The sequence below is a fragment of the Capsicum annuum genome, chromosome 5, assembly GCF_002878395.1.
Source record: "Capsicum annuum cultivar UCD-10X-F1 chromosome 5, UCD10Xv1.1, whole genome shotgun sequence".
Taxonomy (NCBI): Eukaryota; Viridiplantae; Streptophyta; class Magnoliopsida; order Solanales; family Solanaceae; genus Capsicum; species Capsicum annuum.
The window spans coordinates 193678958-193703968 of NC_061115.1; the positions used below are offsets into that span (position 1 = coordinate 193678958).

General features: G+C 34.1%; 1 protein-coding gene across 1 annotated transcript; it reads left to right on the plus strand.

The window, feature by feature from the left end:
• Positions 1-25011, plus strand: LOC107872594 (U-box domain-containing protein 35). The gene is given in 13 exon segments (XM_016719239.2): positions 1-50; positions 101-151; positions 19398-19434; positions 19436-19500; positions 20021-20253; positions 20737-20858; positions 20942-21063; positions 21517-21707; positions 21962-22410; positions 22679-22780; positions 23324-23752; positions 23900-24649; positions 24829-25011. Coding segments are annotated over 13 exon segments (2784 nt in total).

A 25011-nucleotide genomic window follows, 5' to 3' on the forward strand; every position in this document is an offset into this window, starting at 1 on the left:
ATGACGGAGTATCCAAAAGATGGCGAGGAGCAAACCAAGGATCGGAGAAGGCAACACGGAGTAGTTTCACCTAAAACTAACTATTTTTCTGTGGATGCAGGGATCAATACACAGAGATGAAAACCTTTTTCAGAAACCCCCCAAGCAAGTTGTGAGCCACTCCAAGCATATAATTTTCAAGAACGGTATTTTTGGATAGCCCCAAGGATCGGTTTAATACCTATTTATCGAGGACCTTTCGAATTGTATATCTCATTTCTTGAGACCATGAAGGACAAACAAAGGCGCCTTATCTTCTTTACGAATATTGTATTTAGAATTTTTCTAAAAAAATATAGTCGCTAGCAAAAGCGGCTTCGTGTTAACTAAATATTTACCTTGAGCGCAGGTGCATACAAGGGAGTCGGTACAATAAATATAACAATCAAAAGGACCACTCAATAGGAGAGAGAGCGGAAAGTCATCCTCAAAATTTGCCTTGAAGCAAAGCAAACGGTATTTGAATAAGCCCAAAAAGGGATTTTGCCCATCCATTTACCTCTGGTACACATATAACGAAAAAAGGCAGACAAACACATTCAGGTGAAACCATATTCGTTGCCAAGAGGTCCATTCTATCTTATTTTCATCGCCAAGAGGGCCATTACATTAAATATCTGATGACGCGCAAGATATCATACACTAGCATCGATGGTATTATCTGCATTAAATATCTGATGACGCGCAAGATATCATACACTGCCGTCGAGGATATCATCAACATCTAATATCTATTGACACACGAGATAGCATACACTGGCGTCGAGGATATCATTATTATCTAATATATATTGAAATGCGAGATAGCATACGCTGGTATCGAGGATATCATCAGCATCTAATATTTGTTGACACATGAGATAGCATAAGCTGGCGTCGAGGATATCATTAACATTCAATATTTGTTGACACGCGAGATAGCATACGCTGGCATCGAGGATATCATCAGTATTTAATATATGTTGACACGCGAGATAGCATATGCTGGCATCGTGGATATCATCATCATCAATGTCTGTTGACACACGAGATAGCATACACTGGCGTTGAGGATATCATCGTTATCAATATTTATTGACACGCGAGATAGCATATGCTGGCGTCGAGGATATCTCATCATTATATGAATCAATATCTAAATGCATCAAAAGCACGCGATTTGAAGGGACGCTTTTAAATCGCTATTCGAAGATGGATGATATATGAGATTTCCTAGAAATTGACAATTTAAGGGCCATCTATACATTATATCATTTGAAATAAGATAGTGTGCAAGATTACCTCCGATTTGATAGCCAATAGGTCATCCGTAAGCCGCAATAATATCCTAATCGGATATTGTGCAAGGTTACCCAAAAATTGATAGTCTGAAGGTTATCCATAAGTCACAACTAAATCTTTACCGGAGAATATGCAAGATTATCAAATTGATAAGTCCAAGGGTTCTCTATAAGCCGCGTTATATCCAAGATCTATTATGTGCAAGATTACCCAAAGACTACAGATTTGAGAGATATTTATAAGTCATATTGTATCCAAGGTCGGATGATGTGCAGGAATACCTAATGGCTAGAAATTCAAAGGATATTTGTAAGTCGCCTCGTATCCAACATCAAATAATCTGTGAGATTATCCAAAGATTGACAATTCAAGGAGAATCTATCAGTCGGATTGATATAAAAGATGCGCAAGACTTACCCGATGTCATACGCAAGAATCATTTTCTGAAACTAGAGAGGTTATTATTCCACATACAACCATCATTATAGGTGACCAAAAGGGTTGCTGCATCAATATAAGATTACATGGTTGCAGGGACTGTTCTGCATAAAGTATTGTCGGTGCCCGAAGGGACACCCCACTTTGAAGACATATTCAACCGACAAATAGGATAATTACGCAATAACCAAGAGGGTTGTTGTGTCTATTATTGCAAGATATTTCCTTCCAAATAGGTACATGAAAGGAATGACTTCGCTTTTCAGGCAACAACTCACGTGGAGATATGGTAAAAACTATATACCTCTTTGGTGAATTATGTTTAGCACTAACACTTTTTGTTTAAAACATATCGAGAGCATCCGAGAGGATGAAAATCTCAAATCAAAACCACAGGTGCGGACGACCACAGATAGGACGCAACGCAACGTGGAACTCTTTGTTAGCAGCAAAAAGGGACATAGTCTAGAGAGGGACATCAAACTCTTTGGACGCGAGCTAAAGGATCATCGCCACCACCATCCAACCATACCCCTATTAGAAGGCGTGTGGGAATTTTGGGATATTCTGGTTTCAGCTTCACCTTCGGGATATTTCTAAACTTACACCGAGGATAAAATTCTGTTTCTTTTAAATTCGAGTGATAGGGCACCGAGAGTTTTGGAAATTATGTCTAGGTAAGTTCTTACCTATGGATGTGAAGAGCTCCACATTCATGGTTAAGAGTTTACAAGACTCTTTTTCATAACTCGAACAACTTGTCACTCATCATGAGCCAGAGATCGTCTGAAATAAAAGACTTTCTTTTCTACCGATTGAGTCAAACTACAAGCAGTCTGATTCCATGAGTCTCGGAGATATCTAGGCAGGGCTCTATGTAGAAAACCCGACTGCATTCCAACCTCCCCCTAAATCCCTTTATTCTCTAGCTTTTCGGTTTCATAAAAAACTCCAAAACCGATATAGCTTGTGAATTTTTTTAAAATCGAGCTTTAAATCAAGCTTTATGTACTACAAGTGGCCTAAATTCTTATGAAACCTAAGATATGTAGGAAACCTGATACCAAGGTCCGGCCATAACTCTAAAACTCATGCGGAAACCAACCTCTTTAAGATTCAAATTAGTGGTCGGACAAAAATTAGGAACATCAACCTCCCTTTGCCCAAGGTTACTTTCATCCATCCTACCCAAAGGTAGGGGGCAACTGTTGACACCTAATTTTTGCCCTCCACGACTAAATTCAATACTGAGTTTCTTCGATTTTTAATGAAATTAAAGTATTTATTTCTTTCGAATAAAAATTTTTCAAAATATATTTGTGCGTAATTTTGTCATTTTAAGTAGCGATTATACATTATCGTATTCGATTATACGAGATTATATAATTTTGTTACTTAAATAATTATCTTATGGAATATCGAATTTTAATCAAAGCTTATCTTAAAAATTAATTCAAATGGCTAAAATCTTAATGTGATTTATTCTGAAAATAATTTATTTGGAGAAATACTTGTTTAATTTTATTAAATCAAGAAGATCGAGATTAAGTAAGGTATTAATTCATATCAAATTTTGATTTAATTCGGCCTATCTATTAAATTTGGCTATAATCAAAATCAAATTGGCTCCAATTGCAGTGCAATTGGCCAATTGATTTTCAATTCAGCCAAAATTTTAAAAGATTTAGCTAATTCCTAATTTTAATTGAGGTTATTTTTTAAAATAATCCCAATATTGACCCAAATCTGCCCAGCCACCCAATTGGCCCAAAACTACACAATCAGCAGCCCAAAATCCTTAAACCACCATCCCCCAGTCCAACAAATAGCCTAACCCGACCCGTTTTTTCCTTATTCAACCTCAACAAAACAACAGCAACACAACCGATACAACAAACAACAAAAATCGACAATATGCTACAGCTTCAACCAACAATCTCAACGACAAAACCAAACATCAATTCAACCAACTCAGCCCAAATCCGATGAAAATTCGACCCAACATCGCATACAGCTTTAGCAACCATCGCGACCCAAATTCGTACCCTCCGAAATCCATCCAAATATATTCGAATCTGACCATTTCACCTGGACCCAACCCAGAGAAGCTTCAATCCGACCGTTTCCCTCTTCAACGCGTTCTTTTCCACGCAAAATCGTACAAGAATTGTGAGAATCTTCTAGCAAGAGTCTAGGTGGCAACCATCAACGTTCCAAAAATAATTAGCTGTCAAGAATCCATTCCAAGTTGTTGAAATTGTACCTTGAAGGTACACAGACGCCCAATTTTGATTGGTTAGAAAAGAATTTATTTCTCCCCAATGTGAAAAATTCAAATTTTCTTGGAAAAATTCAAAAAAATAAGACAAAATCAGGGGAGAATTCGATTATCATCAAAAAGTGTTGAAAATATCTTACTCTAAAAATCCTAAAATTTCCCCCATTCAAATTAATCCCACATCGGTGGAGCTCAAAGATCGACCCCCATTTTTATTCTCTATATACGGCTCACTATTGAGCAAAAAAGGGGACAAGTCTTGAATGTTGAAAAAAATGATCACGAAAAAGTTTATATCCTAGTAAGAAAATTTTTCCATAAAATCGGGTATTGTTCGAAGTCTTCAGAATCACGGTAAATCTTCTGGTGGTGGTCGAGATACTATCGAAGCCTCAAGTCCCATTTGCTGCTCTGAAACAGGTAACATTCTGTTTCATTTATTTCCGATTAGTTCTGCTTTGTCTCGGTATTCTGTAGTTATGTTTCGATGATGTTGTTTGCTGAGAGTAGTTGTAGATGGCCTTGAAGTCCCTAGGTTTAGTCATGGAAGATGATGGATTTTAACGTGTTGATGTGTTTCAATTTCAGGTTTCGTCTTTCTTTTTTGTAAAAGTTTATTGTGCTTGATTCTCTCTCGGTGGTTTTAGTTTCCTGTTTCTTTAAAGTTGGAATATTGTTCCCAGTAATTGTTTCCGAATGAATGCCTTGTACGTTAATCCTCTGTTCATGATTATCGGTGCTTCCACCCATTTGGTTTCTATTGATTGAATACTGTTTGGTGTTGACACCTAATTTTTGCCCTCCATGACTAAATTTAATTTTGAATTTCTTCGATTTTTAATAAAATCAAAATATTTATTTCATCTAAATAAAAAATTTTCAAAATATTTTTTGTACGTAATTTTGTCAATTTAAGTAGCGATTATATATTATCGTATTCAATCATACGAGATTATATAATTTGATTATTTAAATATTTATTCTATGAAATATCGGATTTTAATTAAGAATTATTTTAAAAATAAATATAATGATTAAAATCTTGATTTTAATATGATTTATTATCAACAACAACAACAACAACAAACCCAGTGTATTCCTACACCGGTGAGGTCTGGGGAGGGTAAGATATACGCAGTCCATACCAATACCTCCGAAGAAGTAGAAAGGCTATTTTCGATAGACCCCTGGCTCAAGACAAGGAATAATAAATAAATCCGTAATAAAGCATGGGACAAGATGACATGACATAAATATCAAAATAATTTATTTAGATAAATATGCGTTGATTTTATTAAATCAAGAAGCTCGAGATTAAAAGAAGTATCAATTCCTATCGAATTTTAATTTAATTTGGTCAATCTATTAAAATTGACCGTAATTGAAATCTAATTGGCTATAATTTCAATGTAATTGGCCAATTAATTTTCAATTTGGTTTAAATTTAAATAGAATGGGCTAAATTAGAGTTGAAATTATTTTTTTGAATAACCACAAATCTAATTGGGGTTATTTTCTAAATAACCCCAAAATAACCAATTAAACCATATTCCCTTTTTATTTTAGCAGACCAACTGCACCTCCCCATTCCCTTTTACCCACCAACAACGACCCAGGACAATCAAATTAGCCCAGACTGGCAGCCTGACCCGGCCCAATCCATATATCCTCCTCTTTCTTCAACATAGCATGAAAAAATGACATCAACATGGTGAACAACAATAGACTGAGCCTCGACAAACAACAACTCTAAAAATTGAATTCCATCAACCACGACATCAACCCGATAACCCGACCCGTGTCTCGCAAACCCAGAACAAGACTGACCCAACCCTTCTCCACACGTGTCTCACATAGTGGCGGAGCCAGAGTTTTGGTTAAGGGTGTTCATATTTTCCCTTGGACAAAGAACTGTTTAAAAAAAAGAAAATAAAGCACTACTGCACCTGCCAAGGTTCGAACCCGGGTTGTTGATACGGAAATGCACACTCTTGACCACTATATTATGCTTCTCTAGCTTGTCAAGGGTGTGCAACAACATGTATATAACCATAAATATCTATATTTAACCTATATACTCAAAAAAACATTTCGACAAAGGGTGTTCATCTGACATCCTTCGTCGGCTGTGACTCCACCACTGGTCTCATATGGTTTATACGAAGAGGACTCAAAAATTATCTAGAAGTGCTTAGGAGTCTCCCCCTAATGGATAAATCTGTAAATTTGGGAGAAACAGGTACGAATTCGTACATAGGTGGTTGAATCTCATTGGTTTTTAGGGAATTATACATTTCCCTCAATTTCTATTGGATTTGTTTTTTAAATCTGTTCAAGATAATCAAAATTTAGTACAAATAGTTGATGGAAAACCTTATTTGGGGTTCAAATTTTGAATTCCCTCTTAAAAAAATTCCCTAAACTACCCCCGATTTCAATCTTTTCGACATCAGTTCAGCGCTATTTTGAAGGGGATTTTTTTTCACCTTCTATAAATAGCTCTCCTTAGAGCTAAAAAGGGGTTGGAAATTTTTGGTTCGAAAAGGGAAAAAGAATTTCTTAATAAGGAGAAATATAGCTTTTTTTTAGATAAGTTCTTTTGTTCAAAGGTCGATGACTGCTGGGAGCTTTCGGAGTCACGACATCAAACTTTCTGGTGGTGGTGGAGTCCGACGTTAGGTCATAGTCCCATTTTGCTACTTTCGAACAGGTAATATCCCATTTCGTTTAAGTTTTGATTGTATTCTGCTTCATCTCATCCTTCTGTAGCTGTAAGTTTCTTTTTTTAGTGATATTGTGTGCTGAGTTGTATATTGTAGAGGTCCTAAATACCATAGGCTACTATTTCAGTGAAAGATGTATGGATGTATTGTTATGTGAGGATTGATTCCTCTTCTGATTATCTTGTATCTAGTCTCTATTGTCTTTTTTTTTTCGATTTCATAATTTGTCATCTACTCTTGACATTACTGATTAATTTTTGACCTAATGCCTTATTTTGTATACTTGTGGCTTGAATAACTGCTTTCTAAGTTAAAGTTTGTTGCTTTGATTGTGTTTAATAGTCTTAGCCCGATGATTCTTTTGTTCGTAGTTGTTATTTGATGGTGTTTTGTCTATTGTTACTATTGGATGGTGTCACAATTATCGAGCTAACAACATTGCTAGCAAAGCTACCTCTCGATTTCCTTTGGTTTCTCATGTGCCAAAATGACAATGAGCAAGGTCCAAAAGCATATCAGAAGGTCCTAGGATTCCTCAACGACCATTTCGTTTGAATCTGTCAAAATGAGGAGAAGGATTGGAATAACAGTCGTCTTTGCTGTAGTTTTTAAGGTTGTTGTTAGTCTTATTTTCCTCGTTTCTATTTGGACATTATTGGCTCTAAATTTTTGGTTTGGAGGTTCTGTTGTTCCCTTTTTTATTTGAGTTCCCTGGTCATACATATTTGTTATGGGAATATACGCAAGGCTTTCATTTACGAGTCCTACAGATTGTTGACTTTGATTAATGATAGTGTCGACTTGGGCTTGTTTGTGGGGTTTACTTTCATGTTCCTATTTTTATTTTTATTTTTCTTCTCGATTATTCCTTTGAGAAATCGTTGAAATCAGTTTTGTCGTTTTTCCTTTGAAGTAAGAGTTTTGTTAAGTCTATTTGGTTTACAATGTCTAAGAGACTTAACGAAATTGAAAACTCGCGATTTTGTGAAAACAAAACTAAAAATGAATCATTCATGATATGTTCTCGTCTTTGAAAGTTCTTAATCCAAATCTTTCTATGGGCATTTTTTGGTCACAATGTGTTGTTCTCTTCCCTTTCTTTGCTCGTCTACTTCACTTCGTGATATCTTCAATCTTTACTTTCTCTGTTTACTTACCGTTTCACAGTGTTATAAATCCGATGACATAGCATTTTGGAATTTTATATAGGTGTATTGAGTGTTGTGTTACTTTAAAGTTGCTAATTGTGATCTACAAAAGTCTGTTTTGCTGCTGAGATATTTGATATCCTGCTTTAGTGTTTTATTTTGTTTTTATTTTATTTTATTTTGTTTTGTTGTAGTGTTGTAGTGGATGTCTGTTTAAAATGATGTTACAAGGAGTCTTTGCAGTAATGATTAGTGAAAATGACTTAATGAAGATTGATTTCTTTAATTGACATTTGAATAGTGACCTAATGTGCTATCTTGCTAACTTGTATGGACAAAATTAAGCTAATTCTGTCATGAAGAAGGTGAAATAAACTACACCATGGCTTATTCTCACCTTCCATTTGTATGATCGAAATAGTAAAGTCACAATAACCTTCCCGTGGTTCCTTGTGGCGTTATGGACCCATTTTTAGAAGCCAATTCTCCTTTATTTTTATTTTGGTTGCGCTTTTCTGGATAATGGTAGTAGTGCACTTCTTTTCCCTCTTTTTTTCTTTTTTCTTTTATCTCTGCTTGTGATCCTCAGGTAAAAGAGGCTAGAAATGAAATACACCCTCATTGTGATGTGTTTGCATCTCTAAAGGGTCATAATCAGCCTTCACTCTTGAGAGTCTCTTGATTTGAAAATTTTAAACAAGTGTTGTTGCTTTGCCGTTGTTGAATTATATGTGAAAAGTTCTGTTTTTGAAAGTTATAGCCTTACTAGACCTTCGCTTCAAATAGTTTCGTCTTTGATGTTGATTGAACTTATGTGGGTTATGTTATGTGGATTATAGAGTTTACGAATAAGTGAAGCATGTATTGTTTACAGTGGTTTGTGACACGAGTAGACCAATTCTAAGTAAAATTCCCTTCCCTAGTGTTATGTTGGGTTTATTTTTTTAGTAAGTATATTCATGAATTCTCACCTCCTCCCCTGTTCTAGATTTTCTCTCTCTTGGTCAAAAATCTCGGTTTCCCTTTTTTATTTATTTATCTGATCCCGTTCATGTTTAAAATTGGAATGTCATTCTGTTAAGTTCATCGGATTGCTTGTCTTCTTCCCTTAATTTCATAAATTGATAATTAATCCCTATTATTTTGTTTGATGCATGTGAAATAAATTCGGGACAACGTGTTCGAACCGCAACTGGGTTCTCTCCCTATTGCATTTCATGACGGGCTAATGAGGCCTATCTCTGCTAGTAGATTATTTTTGAAGAAAGAAGTCAAAAGAAGGAAAATGAGTCGAAGTCTTATTTTTGAAGTAGCGAAGAGACTCAAAAGTCTCATTTTTATATTATTTGCATTTTGTTTACTCATTTATTGTTGTCATTTTATTTATTTCTTCATTTCATTATTCATTGATTTGGTTCTCGAAGCCAAAGTTGTACTTAATACAAGTGAAGCAAAACTCTTGCCAAAGGTTTGAGGAAAATAGTTTAGGACTGGTTATGGGCCGAACACCCCATTAGATTAGGACAGGGTTTATCGGTTTGGGCCCAATGGACTAAATCCTGTACTTTCTCCCCTCCCCTTTTGTAACACCCCGTATTCAAGTACGTGTATTGGCATATTCAAGTACGTGTATTGGTCTTATTTATATGGAATTAATTTTTTTTTTTATTTATACCGAAATTTGCCCGTCGATGGTTCCATGCGAAGGTTATTGAATAAGATTTCTAACAATATACAGATTTCCAAAAACGGATAGGTTTCGAATATAATCGAGCACGTTCGAAACTATAAAACGGTGGCCGGGATATTTGGGAATAGTAAATATGCAGGAAAAATTCCTGCACACAAACTACTGAGGCCAACCAAATTTTTGGGTCAAATTCGAATGATCATAACTACCTTAATATAATGAAATGGGAGAGCTTCGGCCTATGAAAAGAAAGATCTTTGAGTCTTCTTTCCAATGCAATTGGTTTCATCCAAATCCAGCATCTGAGTAAGGAGTTATACTCGTTTTACTTCAGCCTATCAAAACATATTTTTAGGGTCAACTTCAAACAACCATAACTCCTTGTACAGGACGAACTGGGTGACCTACTTTATATTAAATGAAATATCTTTGAATTATCCTTCCAACGATACCAATTTCACCCAAATCAGATATCGGAGTAAAGAGTTATGGTCGATCTACTTTAGCTTATCAAAATAGTCCACCAAAGGACAGATTTGACATTATTTAAATTTTAAAGGCATTTTGGTCATTTCCTATTATATTATGGACGGAAATATGTGTATATATACATGTATATGAGTTCAAAAACTCATTTTCATCATCAATCATTGAGAAAGAACAAACCCTAGCCAAATTTAACCTTTAAATTACTTTTGATTCAACCGTAGAAATTCCAAAGTAATTCGATAACTGCGTTTGTCATCTCGAGAGCTTCGAAAGGCACCTATTATTTGTGAAAACAGGATTGCACAATCAAGAGGTGAATTCTAAGGTATGAATGTTGCTTGCCTTTATTCTTCTCCATATGTATATGTGTGATAGAGGATTATATGTATTGGTTGTTATTGAAAGGTGATGAAAATAGGGTTATGGACTATTTTGCATGGTTTGGTTGTATTGAATTGTGGAAGGTGGATATGGTAATTGAGTTATGGAAGGTGAATATGGTGATATACTATTGAATTGATGATTATTTCTGTCTATGACTCAATTTGATTTAATGGATTGGTTGCAAGAATAAATGAATCCAAACTTGATATTGGAGGATGTTGTATGAATATGCATGGCATGTGAATGTAATTAGAGTATAAGAGGGTTAAAGTGACACCCTTTATGGTGTAATTAAGGCTTAAAACTTAACCACTAGTTTGGTGAATTCAAATAATTGAATTGTGACGTTTGGTTGCTAATACTAGATTGCTATATATGTTCATTGTAGATAAGTAATCTGAAAAGACGGAAAGTCCATTTGGGACTAGTATTAAAGGTTGACAGTCAGGTATGTAAAGCATACTCTATACCATATCTTTGGCATGAAAGTGAACAATTGTTCTATTAAGAAAGTTTCCAAAGTTATCCAATAACATGTGATCCATAATGGTTTTGTATGATGTCCTACATTACCAATTAACTTGTTTCCACCCTACAAGATGTCAAGACATTCCAATACTTACTTGTTTTCCAAATATTACATGTTTATTTCACTAATGAATGTCAGAAGGTATCCGGTTACTCAAACAAGATCCATGTGCTATTAATGACTCCAAAACGTTTCATTGATATACTAATAAGTTCCTACTTCATTGTTATGACATTGACGACTCCAAAACACTTCATTGATGTGCCAATGAGTTCTTACTTCATTGTTATTGCATTGATGGTCTATTTATATGTCTCTTATTGATGTATCACTGTTTCAAAGTATCAAAAATACGGTGGTGACCAAAACAATAATCTCAAAGATTAATTGAACTAAGTGATGGAAATTCTCTCTTATCGGGTGGTATCCCAAGGGCATAAGCCTATCATGGGTCGATCCCTATTTATGTGTTTATGGGAGGTATCCCAGGGGCCTAAGCCTATCATGGATTGATCCCAGTTGATATGTACTAGAGGCAGCCTAATGGTCACAGTACAGTACAGTAATGATTACAAAGATGATAAGAACGAAGGTAAAGTGATTGAATAAATATAATGTACAGGTTGTCACAAGTTCTAGTAAGTATGGTTCTCTCCTATTACGATTTATTCACTAGTTTTTGATTTTTATTAAGCTCCTATATCACATGTGATTATCTACAGCTTTACATACTCAGTACATATTTTGTACTGACGTCCCCCCACGGGGGACCTGCATTTCATGCTGCAGGCACAGGTACCTCAGCTCACACACCGTAAAAGTAGGAGCCAGAATGTTTAACTGCTTTTGGTGAGATCTAGTTTTCTTTGGGGCTTTCCATGTCATATCCAGTCACTTTTGGTAGTGTATAGAAGTTAGTTATATGGCGGGGTGTGTTTTGACCTTAGTTAAACTGTGTGTATTATTTAGAGGCTTTGTAGACCTAATATACAATCAAGGTGGTGTTTTGTTAATAGACATGATGTCTCCAACGGCCAAGTATTGTATATACATATATATGTGTGTGCTCGAGCTTATACAAGTAATTATTTCCTTTTATATGCGACATAATGTTGTTCGAATTTCGGGTTGTCATAGAGGTATGCATGGGAAGTATAAGGTGATGAGCTGGTTCTCCCGGGCCTTCTTGGTTACGAGTGCCAGTCCGCCCCAATAGGATTTGAGGCATGACAATAGTGGTATCAGAGAAGTTCGTCCTAGTGAGTCTACAAAGCAGTGTCTACGTAGATTCTTGTTTATCGGTGTGTCGTGCACCGCATCTATAAATAGGAGGCTATGGACATTTAGGAATTGGTTCTTTTCTTCATGTCTTAGATCGTGCGATAGAGCCTATATTGTATATGAAGTCATAGTTAACCAATGAATCCGTTTGTTTCTCTTATTATAGTAATGATGCCGGTTACCAGAAGCTAGAATACCTGTAAACAAGTAGATGTGGCTGCCGGAGAGGGGACTAGTAAGTCACCCACTATACTAGCTAATCAAAGTGAGGCTGCAGTTAAGCATGGATCAGAAACTTCTTCCACTCCGGAAGAAATAAGGGGGAGGAGAACTATATACCCAGAGCCACCTATTAATGTTGTTGATTAAGATCTTAGAAATGCAGTGCAACTTTTGACTCGTATAGTTGCTGGGTAAGCTCAAGGGCAAGCTATTCCTACCATGGGTCCTAGTGGTCCAGATAGGGCGGCTAGCCTTCGAACACAGGATTTTCTTAAGATGGATCCTCCCACTTTTACTGGATTAGATCTTAACGAGGACCCACAGGACTTTATTGATCAAATTCAAAGGGCCTTAGATATTATGCATATAACGGGTAGAGAGACAGTGGAGTTAGCGGCGTATAGATTCAAAGGGGAGGCTATATATTGGTACGAGGACTGGAAACGATCTAGGGGTATTGATGCACCCCCAGCTATTTGGAAAGGGTTCAAAGAGGCATTTCTTGATCATTATCTTCCATTCGAGATTTGTCAGGCCCGTACAGATCAATTTTTAAATCTTCGTTAGGGGAATATGAGCGTGAGGGAGTACAGTCTTCGATTTAATTCCTTGTCGAGATATGCTCCTACTGTTGTAGCTACTATGGATGATAGAGTTCATCAATATGTGGATAGGATGGATCAATATCTGGTTAAAGATTGAACTATTGTCGCTTTGAACAAAGATATGGACATAGCGAGGATCCAAGATTTTGCACAGAAAATGGAAGATCAGAGGCAGAGGAGAAGAACACAGGAATTAGAAAGAGGATAGTCCAAGAGGGCCAGATCTACAGGGCAGTTCATGGCATCCCAAGGAGGGTTCAGACCACAGTTTTTTGCTAGACCACCTAGGCCATTATCTTCTTATTCTGCAGCTAGTGCCCCACCACAGTTCCAAAGGTCTAGAAAAAATCAATTTGGGCACAAAATTTAGAGGCTTCCCCGGATGTGGTTATTTATGAGTACGTTGTCTATCTTTTCATTCGATGTATATGCCTTAATTGATCCCGGTTCTACATTATCTTACGTTACTCCATTGGTTGCTGGAAAGTTCGAAAGAACACCCGAACTGTTAGTTAAGCCATTTGAAGTGTCCCCACCGGTTGGGGAATCTATTATAGCTAGAAGGGTTTACCGAAACTGCATAGTAACTATTTATAGTCGTGATACGATGGCTGATCTTGTGGAGTTAGAAATGGTAGATTTTGATGTTATAATGGATATGGACTGGTAGGCGTCTTGTTATGCCACAATTGATTGCTGCACGAAAAAGGTATATTTCTATTTTCCAAATGAGCCTTGCCCATCTAGTATACTTATAGTGAAATTTTCAAAAGTAGCAACTTAACAACTATAATTATAACTATATAGCAACAGTTTCATAATTACGAAAAATAACAAATTGTATTTTGTATTTAAGTAAAATGTTGCTATATAAATACATATACAAATTGAATAATAGTTCATATTTTAACTCCCATCAATTAGAGTTAAATAAGGGAAGTAACCATCCTTAATTCATGCTACATTTTACTATAAAGATTCCTTTTCCTTATACGACTCTTCTATTTCTCTTCTTTTTTTTATCCTTTTCTGTGTTTTTCTAATTTTTCGTTTTCTTATTTTTTTGCTTTCTCATATTTTTCTTTTTCGTTTTTTATCGTTTTATTTTTTTATTTTGATTTCTTTTTCTTTTCACTTTATTTCGACTCTTCTATTTCTCTTCTTTTTTTATCCTTTTTCATTTTTCTTTATTTTTTTCTTTTTCGTTTTCTTATTTTTTTCGTTTCTCCTATATTTCTTTTCTTTTTCTATTTTCATTTTCTTCTTCTTTTTTATTTTTTTATTTTTTTATTTTTTTATTTTTTTATTTTTTTCTTTTTGCTTTTATTTTTACACTTATATTTCTAGCTTTTATTTCTCTTTTTTCTTTTATTTTTTTTATTTTTTCACTTCTTTTTCTTTGGATTTTTCTTTTTTCTTTTTTTCTTTTTCTATTTTTATTTTTTTTCGTTTTCTTACTCTTCTATCTCTTGCTTTTATTTTTAAAAGACACATATCTATATCATTTATACATATTCAAAAAATATTCATAGACATACAGATCTGCGTATGTATTTATAGTACAGAACATATATATATATATATATATATATTTGTATATGTATCTACAGAAATATATATCTGACTCATATGTATATATAAACATATAGAACACAAAATCTCTATAACAAAAAGTGACATAATACATTTGCCTAATTGCACTTGAACTATACATTTCTTCTTCATGATGTAGACATCAAAAATATTATTATGACGAAAAATATGTATCATCCATAAATACATATGCATTAATCATAAATCCATATGCGTTATTCATAAATAGATATGCATAACTGAAAAAATACATATATATTTCTAAAAAATACATATGCATTAATCATAAATACATATGCAAACTAAAAAAGTACATATGTATTATTCATAAATACATATGCATCTATAAAAACCTAAGTAGAAATAAAAATATATTTCCAAATCAATAAATATAGCATGCATCCCCATAAAACGTATAAATAACTAGAAAATACATATGTATTATTCAAAAATACATATGCATATCTAAAAAAATACATATGCATTAGTCATAAATACATATTTATTATTCATAAATATATATGCATAACTGAAAAAAAGACATGCATTACTCATAAATACATATGCACAGCTGGAAAAATACATATTCTTACTTTTCGTTTGACTTCCTCTTTTTCATATATTTTTGCACTTTTTGGGATTTTGGAGATGAAGGTTTTCTCAATCATTTTCATTTCATGATTTTTTAATATTTTTCGGCTCGTCAATGCTTCGATCTCACCTCTTTTATGCCAACTTCTCTGTTCAACTGAATAGGAGTAGAAATCAACTTAACACAAAACCCCACAATCTTTTAACAAAAAATAATCACAAAACCCCATCAAATAACGCAGGAAAAATTATAGCATTCCTCCATCAAATAATATCCCTCCATTATAGCAGACCTTTACAATCTTTCAACAAAAAAAAAATCACAACCCCCCCCCCCCCCCAAAGAAAAAAAAACCAAAGAAGACGGAAGAAGAAAAAAATATGAAAAATAAAAAAATATAAATTATATGAAAAGATAACTTGCAAATACTGTAAATATCAACATACCTTATTTGATGGAGCACAATTTTGAAAAAAAGGAAGGAAATTGAAAAAGTGAAGTGATATATGGGAGGGAATTGAAAAAGTGGAGTGGAAATTTAGAAAGATAAAAAAATGGATGAAACCCATGTGTTTTTCAATGTGATAGTTAAAATATTGCTACTTTTGCTATAACTTGTAATTTTGAGAAAGTGTTGTTATTTATTGTAATTAAGGTCTTAAGTATGATAGTTTATGTAATTTTTCCTACTTATATATAAGGAAGGATACTAAAATTTGATAGTGCTAACAATAGCACTATGGTAGTTTTAATTTTTTAAAAAAGATTCTCTAAAATTGAGACATGTGTTGATAAATTATTTTTCTCCTCTAAAATTATGACATATAGTTGATAAGATTGTGGTAATTTTTATTTTTTAAAAATCCTCTAAAATTGTGACATGTGGTTGGTAAATTACGTTTTTCATCTAATATTGTGACATGTAGCTGATAAAATTCTTTTTCTCCCTCTAAATGACATGTTGATAAAATTGCTTTCCTCAACTAAAATTATGATAGTAGTAGATAAAATTATTTTTTTCACACATTTCTTTTTTTCCACTTTGGCTTTTACACTTGGTATATCATAACAATATGATAAACTGCTTTATTTATTGAGTTTGTCTTTGTGTTTTTAATTATTTGACAAATCAATTAATTTTCTTAGAAGTTTTCATTATAATATTCAATTTATGATAAAACACAAAGACATCTATCAATAAGATTATTAAATATAAAAATCAAATATTCAATAATTTAATCTATTAAATTACTTATATTTTATGACTTTTATTAACACATCTATCAATAAGATTATTTGAACAAAATTTTGGCGGTACTTATTCGATGACAAAATTATTATTTTTTTAATTTAAAACTATCTTTAGCATGTTGATTTATCTTCAAAGAATTAAAATAATTTTAAAAAAATTAATATTATACACACATTTTTATTTTATGTATTTTGAAGAATTTATCTTGTTTATTACTCTTTGTTGATGCACTTACTTTATGTTCTTTTTATATATTATTAAAACCTACTTTTTCACGAGTTTGATAAAATAATTATTTATAAAATATTTAAAATTAGATAAAATCTTTTATATAATAATCATTCTTTACAATATATATATATATATATATATATATATATATATATGGAAGAGGTTTTTAGAAATACTTAGGGAATGAAGAAGAGGAAAAATAAAAACAGTTAAAATTGTTCTGAACCGTTGTGATTATACAAGTTTGTATTTTATTTCTGCTAAATTAACCATGATTTTCATGTAACTATTTTTTATGAATTGCATATAATTTTTGTGGCAATTTTATTCATTGCATATAGTTGCATGTCACTATTTTATTCATTGCATATTATTGATGACATTAAAAACCAAGGTAGTGGTATCATGCATTACCAAATTGTTTAAAAATATTTTTTCTAATTAAAAATTAATATTCTTTACCATACATTTTGTAAGAAGAACTAATAGTTTGAGGTTCATTTTAATAAATTTATTTTTTTCTTAATTTTGTATAAAACTAAGTTTAAATCATCACATTTATTTAGCATAAATTTATGCTTTTTTTTAATCGAACTGTAATTGTTTTACATATTTTAAATCAGGTGATTATAAAATAATATTAAACCTCTTGAGTTTGGGCTCGAGCTTAGCATGTGCCTTATAAAACTATTAGTTTAGTAATAAATAAAATTTTGACTATTTTTGATGCAACCTATTTACTTTTTTTTTTGTATATAAATGAAATGTTTCCTTAAGAAATTCTCAACCACTAAGTGTATTTATTTTTTTAAATTTGAAATGTAATCATTTAAATCTCCCCGTTAAGTATATTTTTAATTTTATTTTACAACCACTTAATAAGGATAAATAGATTTGAATGATTAAGACATATAACAAATATATTTTATTAAGATGCCCATCCAAGAATTTTTGCAAAATAATGCCATTTCACTACTACTTGATCATATTAGCCGATGTCGCCCATCATTATCAATCTATCTGCAATCACCATTATCGCCAATCGCCATAGTCAATCGTTACTATCACACACAAAATATCATTTGCAATTTCTATCAAATATCATTACCATAACATCTATCAACACCATCATCAACCATCACAATATATCGTCAATCATTGCTATCAATCATCATTCTCCACCACTATTAGCTATCATGATCATTCACCACAATGTTTAGTTATAAATTACCACCAACAATCATCACCGTTAACCACTACTACTAGCGCAACATACCACAACCACCATCCATCATTACCTTCAGTCAACACCATATGATTTTTAGAAATATTTCAGTGATATAATATTATTAGATTAATAAATTAATTTGAATTTGTATGTGTTAATTGTGAGTAAATTTTTTTTGATTTGCTTTAGTTTTAAACTCGATGGATAATGGTTTCGACTTTTCAACCCGTGTCACTTTCATATTGCACGGACACCTGATACTGGAAAAGGTTGGACTATTCCCATAAACTCTTCAACAGCTCCTCTTTTCAACTAGTAGATTGTATGTTCTTAACCTTTCATATTATTGATCTAAGTGAAACGTGAATTGTTTCGAAGAAGTTCTCTAATCAGATTAGAGTCATAAGACAGTTCAATTTCTTAGACCAACTTGGCGCCCTAGAGAAGGGACACAGTATTAAAATTGTTGAATATAATTGTGTGCTTAATGAACATACAATATATCATGCATTGCATTCTTACTACTAGACCAAAGTCCCAAAGCAATACTAATGATTTTAAAATCTACATTCATAAGAAACCCAAAGAATACAATTTTCATAGTATGCAAAACTCCTCCCCCTCCCCCCCAAAGTAACATTCCTTTAGTACACACAAAATCAAAATTACTAGACACTTATTTTCTAAATGGATTTTTATTTTTACTTTTGACATATCAAGTAAAGAAAATTATTTGTTTTCATATTTTAGCTTTAATATTAATTACTTAATTAATCTTCAAATCAATTTTCAATATCTATTGCTAAATATTAATTAATAGAGGCAATATGATAAAATCACTATGCCAATTATTGTTTTCTTAACATGTGCCAAGTTAGAAAAAAATGACCAGTAACGACTAAGGTGGGAGTATAAATTTGAAAACTTTACCTCATACGACGTGTATGCAACTATTTCTGTAATGCTTAGTCAAAAGCTTAAATATTACAAGTACACTAACTCTTATAATACAAGAAAATCCATCACAAATATAACGACTAATTCATAATAAAGGTGCACTGAAGATAAGTGTTAGACCAATTATCTTTTTGATCAAGACTTAATTAAACAAGCAATTGAAATTTATTAAGTCAAAAATAGAATACACGAGGTTGGCCTAACGGTTTATAATTCGTATGCAATGATCACAAGAATATACCAAGATTTCCTAATTTTAGACAATTTACTATTCACTAATTTTGTTAGTGCTAATGCATGTTTGCTAATCTCCAATTAAAAATTAATTCCATTTTGCAACAAATGATAGGAGATAGTCAATGTTGTGATCATGTCAAAGGTTTTGTGATTCACCTATATATTTAACCATGTTTCCTTCTTTATTTAGTATGATACAGAGAAAGAAACTCAATTTCATCTGGTCCAAAGTATATAACTAATGCGTCCATTTAACTACAAAAGAAGTCCAAAATACATCAAGAGAGCACAAAGTTGGAAAGAGTTAGTGTTCTTTTGTTTCTTATTTTGTGCAAACATATATTATATCTAATTGGCGTTTTCAAGAATGTATGATGTATGCATGTAGGTGTGAATCCTTGATCTAGAGTGAGTCAGTACAGAAGAAGTGTTTTTTTGAATAGGAACACATAGTTAGAGTTGAACCATAAAAACCCATCCCATGTACTTGCGCATTTTCAAGGTTGTATGATGTGTGTATAGGCATCAATCCATAATCTAGAGTCAGTCGGTACAGAAGAAGTGCTTTTGATATGAACACATTGTTCGAGTTGAACCATAAAAACTAATCCCATGTTCTTGCGCGTTTCCAAGGTTGTATGATGTGCGTGTAGATGTGAATCCATAATCTAGAGTTAGTCAGTAAAGAATGAGTATAATCTTCTCATATATATGTACAGATACCCATTCTCAATAATTTTTTGAATCTGGATACATAAATCAAGTTGAATGCAATGAGTTCATTTCATAAGTTGATCTAATTACATTTTTGTGATTGTTGCAGAACTTCCATTACTGAAGAGGAGTGGCAGAGTATGGAGGAGAATGATATATCGAAAATGGAAGGGCACGGAACAATGCAGTCTCCGATTTCTTCAGTTGTTGCAATAGCCATAACTGGGAACAAGAATAGCAGATATGTGGTGAAATGGGCATTGGATAAATTTATTCCAGAGGGAGAGACGCGCTTCATGTTGCTACATGTCCGCCCTGAGATCACTGCTGTTCCAACTCCTAGTAAATTTTTATCTTTTTTCGTCTGCTCTTTAATCAAGAAATTGAATTCTTGAAACCAGCCTACAATTGTTCAAGTTATGGAATCAGCTAAAGAAGAAATTATAGGACACATTTATGTTGAAAAGTAGTTCTGCTTCTTGTATGGATTGTTCCTGTGAAAGAATCTCAATATTCAATCCAAAACCTCAAGGGAATGGACGAGTAATCAACAATGTCTGTATAAATTCCTTCAGATACTCTATCGTACCTTATGGAAAACTTCATTATTCAACACCCTCCAACACGTTTCACCTGATTTTGAAGTGAGAACAAGTTTTTCCAACTAAAATCTTAAGGCAATGGGTGGAATATGTGAAGATACCGATATAAACCCCTTTGGTTGTCCTAATTTTCAATGTGGAAAAGTTAGAGCAAAGTGTGTTTTGTTACATGCCTTGTAATTAGTCTAAACTTACAAGTTGCTGCATTTTTTTTTTGTTCTAGTGGGGAACTTGATTCCTATTGCACAAGTAAGAGAGGACGTAGCTGATGCCTTCAGGAAGGAAGTTGAATTGCAAGCAAGTGAAAAGCTTCTTCCTTACAAGACAATGTGTAGTCGAAGACAGGTTCGAGTTATATCTTATGTGCCTGAAAATCTTAAGGAATTGCAGTTAGGTTAAGAGTGCTCATTTTCTCTAACTAAATGCAGGTTCAAGTAGGAGTTGTTCAAATTGAATCAAATGATGTTATAAATGCAATAGCAGGGGTAGTATCCAAATGTTCTATCAACAAGCTTGTTATCGGAACCTCAACCCCTGGCCTATTTTCAAGGTACCAATTGTGTCTCCTTCCGATTCATACCTGTTTTTTTTTCTCTTCTGATGACCGGGAAATCCGTCTGGGGCTGATCCTTAAGACCAACCACAGCCTTAAAACTTGAGACTGATGGGCTCACCCCTTCACAAATTCTCCACTCAAGTACTAGGCTTAGTATGCATGGTGCAGGCTCAAACTTGTGACCTACGTCACAGGTCACTCCACCTTTGCCACTTGAACTCACCATGGAGGATGAAAGAGCCACGGCTTTTATAAAATTTCTATTTTGAGGGCCACCAGCAGTTAATACCAAATGTGTGCATCAAAAGCCACGAAAAATTAATATTTTGGACCTCTACATAGCAATAACTCAAAATCTGCATAAAGAAGCGTTTCAACATTTCCTTGTTGCAATTAGCATACTATTAAGTGTCATGATGATGTGATAACTTACTGAATGATTCACAGGGGAAGAAACTTATCTGCAAGTATCTCGGATACTGCTCCAACCTTTTGCACAGTTTATGCTGTGTCAAAGGGAAAACTGTCATCAGTGCGCCCCTCGACTACAGAAAACAACAGATTCCTTGTCGATGACAGCAGTGATACAAGTAGTTCATCCAACAATTCTACAGGCCATAGTTTTAGCTCACAAACAGGTAAAAATTTCTTATTCACTTGTTTCTTCACGTTCTTACATTAAAATAATGTGAACAAGTGATAATCGAGAAGCAACCAAAGACGACAAATATCAGATTGAAATTGGAACATGAGATTTATTGTATATGTCATAAACAAAAATCTTAAACAAAAGAAGTCATACCTACAAATCTTTGGAGCAAAGCAAAACATATGCAGGATATTCCCCTTGTTTCATTGTCATAATTGTAATATCTCGTTCCTTAATTCTCAGAGAGGACGGACCGGGACCACAACTCAAATGCACCTGCTTTTTACTCTCATTTGTACTCTCCTACTAATCAACCGCAACGTTATCAAGCTAAATCCCCAGTACAGCAGGCCCTCCAGACGCTTCTCCATAAAAGAACAAAATTCAGCAGAAACATCCAATCTATAAGTTCATCTGTCGACATTGGAGAAGCGTTTCAAACCCTTTCAATTAAAAGCAATAGTCCTTCGCATAAAAGAGAAAATTTGGATGAAGTCATCCATCCAAGAGCTCTATCTGTTGCTATTGGAGAAGCTGAGGATGAAAATAGTTGCTATTTCAGTAGCTTGGGAATTACTGATCTCTACAATCGTGCTTCAAGTTTCAAAAAAGCAAAAGTAGACAACCAAACATGGTCAACAAGTCCGTCTTGCACCTCAGGTGCTCCAACAAATTCTTCAACTGGAAGTCAGGTGATCATATTCTTTTTGGAATTATGCTTTCTTTCATTTAAAATGCAGCAGCAAACATTCAGTTATGTTTGTTATGACACTTAAGCATGCCCTGATGCGTTTTCATGCTAAAACATCCTTTGCAAAAACTCAAGGCACTAGCGGAGTTCTATTAGTTATGGAATAAGGAACTTACAGGATATTCTTGGTACCATATAATGCTGTGGGACTTACATAAAGATTGTCCATCGTTCCATGAATTGCTACTAAAGTCTTTGCACATATGCAGGTTAACATCAATTATGACCTAGAAAAGCTGAGAATTGAGCTCAGACATATTCAAGGAATGTATGCAATAGCCCAAACTGAGGCAATAGATGCTTCTCAGAAGGTAATTTTCATTTCAAACTGAATGTGTCGCAAATAGTACCGCCAAATGCTATTACTATTTTATTAGAAGTACGTAATCCATAAGCATTCTTGCCGCTGTCATGCACATATTGGAGAATTTCCAACAAAGACAATTGTGTTCTACCTCGTCAAAACACATACAATTTTTCTTTAAAGCATTTGAGAACTTCCATCTGTATGTTTTTATAGGTAAAAATGTTCTTTTAGATCCAACTCATACTTATCTTTCCAAATATGTCGATCATCAGGAAAAGAGCAATTTAATCATAGCCACTATGAACTATTTTGGCAAAGGATACTGAACAAATCAAGCAGTATAATGGGGGAACATCTGGATGCGCACACATAAAAGTCGTTTTCTTTCTTAATGCAGTATCCTAAAATACATATTGTCAATTAATGATAAGTTAAAGCAACATGAGATTACATATAGAATCGCATTGTCATGATCTCATGTGGCAACTTATAATATGAATTCCGTTCTCATTGCTTTCAAATATGCTTATAATGTGTTTTCTCTCAGCTGAATGAATTTCAGAAGCTTCGAGTAGAGGAAGCAAATAAACTTAAGCAGATAATCCTTAAAGCGGAGGAAGCGAAAGAAGTGGCAGAACAAGAGAAGTTAAAATGTGAAACAGCAAAGAAGGAAGCTGATTATGCAATGGAATGTGTTGAAAGAGAAGCTGAACAAAGAAGAGCAGCAGAGAGCATTGCCAACCGGGAGGCTAGAACTAAAGAAAAGCTAGAGAAATTGTTGGTACTACCTTTGCGTCACTACCAGGAATTCACGTGGGAAGAGATTGTGACGGCTAGCTCATCATTCTCCGAGGATCTTAAGATAGGAATGGGATCATATGGAATGGTCTACAAGTGCTATTTGCATCATACAACTGCAGCAGTTAAAGTTCTGCATTGTGCTGAGGCTCATAGAACTAAGCAATTTCAACAAGAGGTATGAGAAATTTCTGAACGAAGAAAGAATTTAAAAGGAATAATTAAAAAAAGTTTTGAGTAACGTAGATGGTGCATTAGATTCAGCCTCCACTCATATTGGCTTTGAGTTGGACTAACTGCCTCCTTTTTCTGGTTATATCCACAGCTTGAAGTATTGAGCAAAATTCATCATCCTCACTTGTTATTTCTCCTCGGTGCGTGCCCTGAATGTGGTTGCCTAGTATATGAGTACATGCAGAACGGAAGTTTGGAGGATAGGTTGACAAGGAAAAACAACACACCTCCACTTCCATGGTTTGACAGGGTTCGCATAGCTTGGGAAGTTGCTTCCGCTCTTGCATTCCTTCATAACACGAAGCCCAAACCGATCATACACCGTGATTTAAAGCCAGCTAACATACTCCTTGATCATAACTTGGTGAGCAAAATTGGAGATGTTGGCCTCTCAACTATGGTTCAGTCAGACTCTTCCTCGGCAATGACCACATTCAAAGACACGAGCCCAGTTGGCACACTCTGCTATATTGATCCTGAGTACCAAAGGACAGGATTAGTCTCTACAAAATCTGATGTTTATGCTTTTGGAATGGTCATACTACAGTTGCTTAGTGCAAAACGAGCAATAGCTTTAGCACACATGGTAGAAATGGCTATCGAAGAGGATAACCTGGTGGAGTTGCTGGATAAAGAAGCCGGTGAATGGCCTCTTCAAGAGACAAAGGAATTGGCTGTACTTGCTCTAAAATGCACTGAACTTCGACGTAGAGACAGACCTGACCTGAAGTATGAAGTTCTCCCTGTATTGGAGAGATTGAAAGAGGTTGCTGATAGAGCTCGACATTTGAAATATAGTCAACCTCCACCTCCTAGTCACTTCAAATGCCCCCTACTCAAGGTACACTAATACATTTCTAAAATCTTTCTACTTTTGAAACTAGCTGAATGCGTAAATCTGTTCATAGTAATTTACGTTACACCATTAAGCATATTACAAAGTCTACTTCCTGTTCTATGCTTTTACAAAGTCTACTTCCTGTTCTATGCTTTGTTTACTAAAGGAAAGTTTTGCTACAGGAAGTGATTAAGGACCCCTATGTTGCAGCTGATGGATACACTTATGACCGGAAGGCAATAGAGTCATGGCTCATGGTCAATGATAATTCGCCAGTTACGAATTTACCATTACCACATAAGCACCTGCTTCCAAATTATGCACTTCTCTCTGCCATCAAAGAATGGAAGTCGGGGAATCATTGA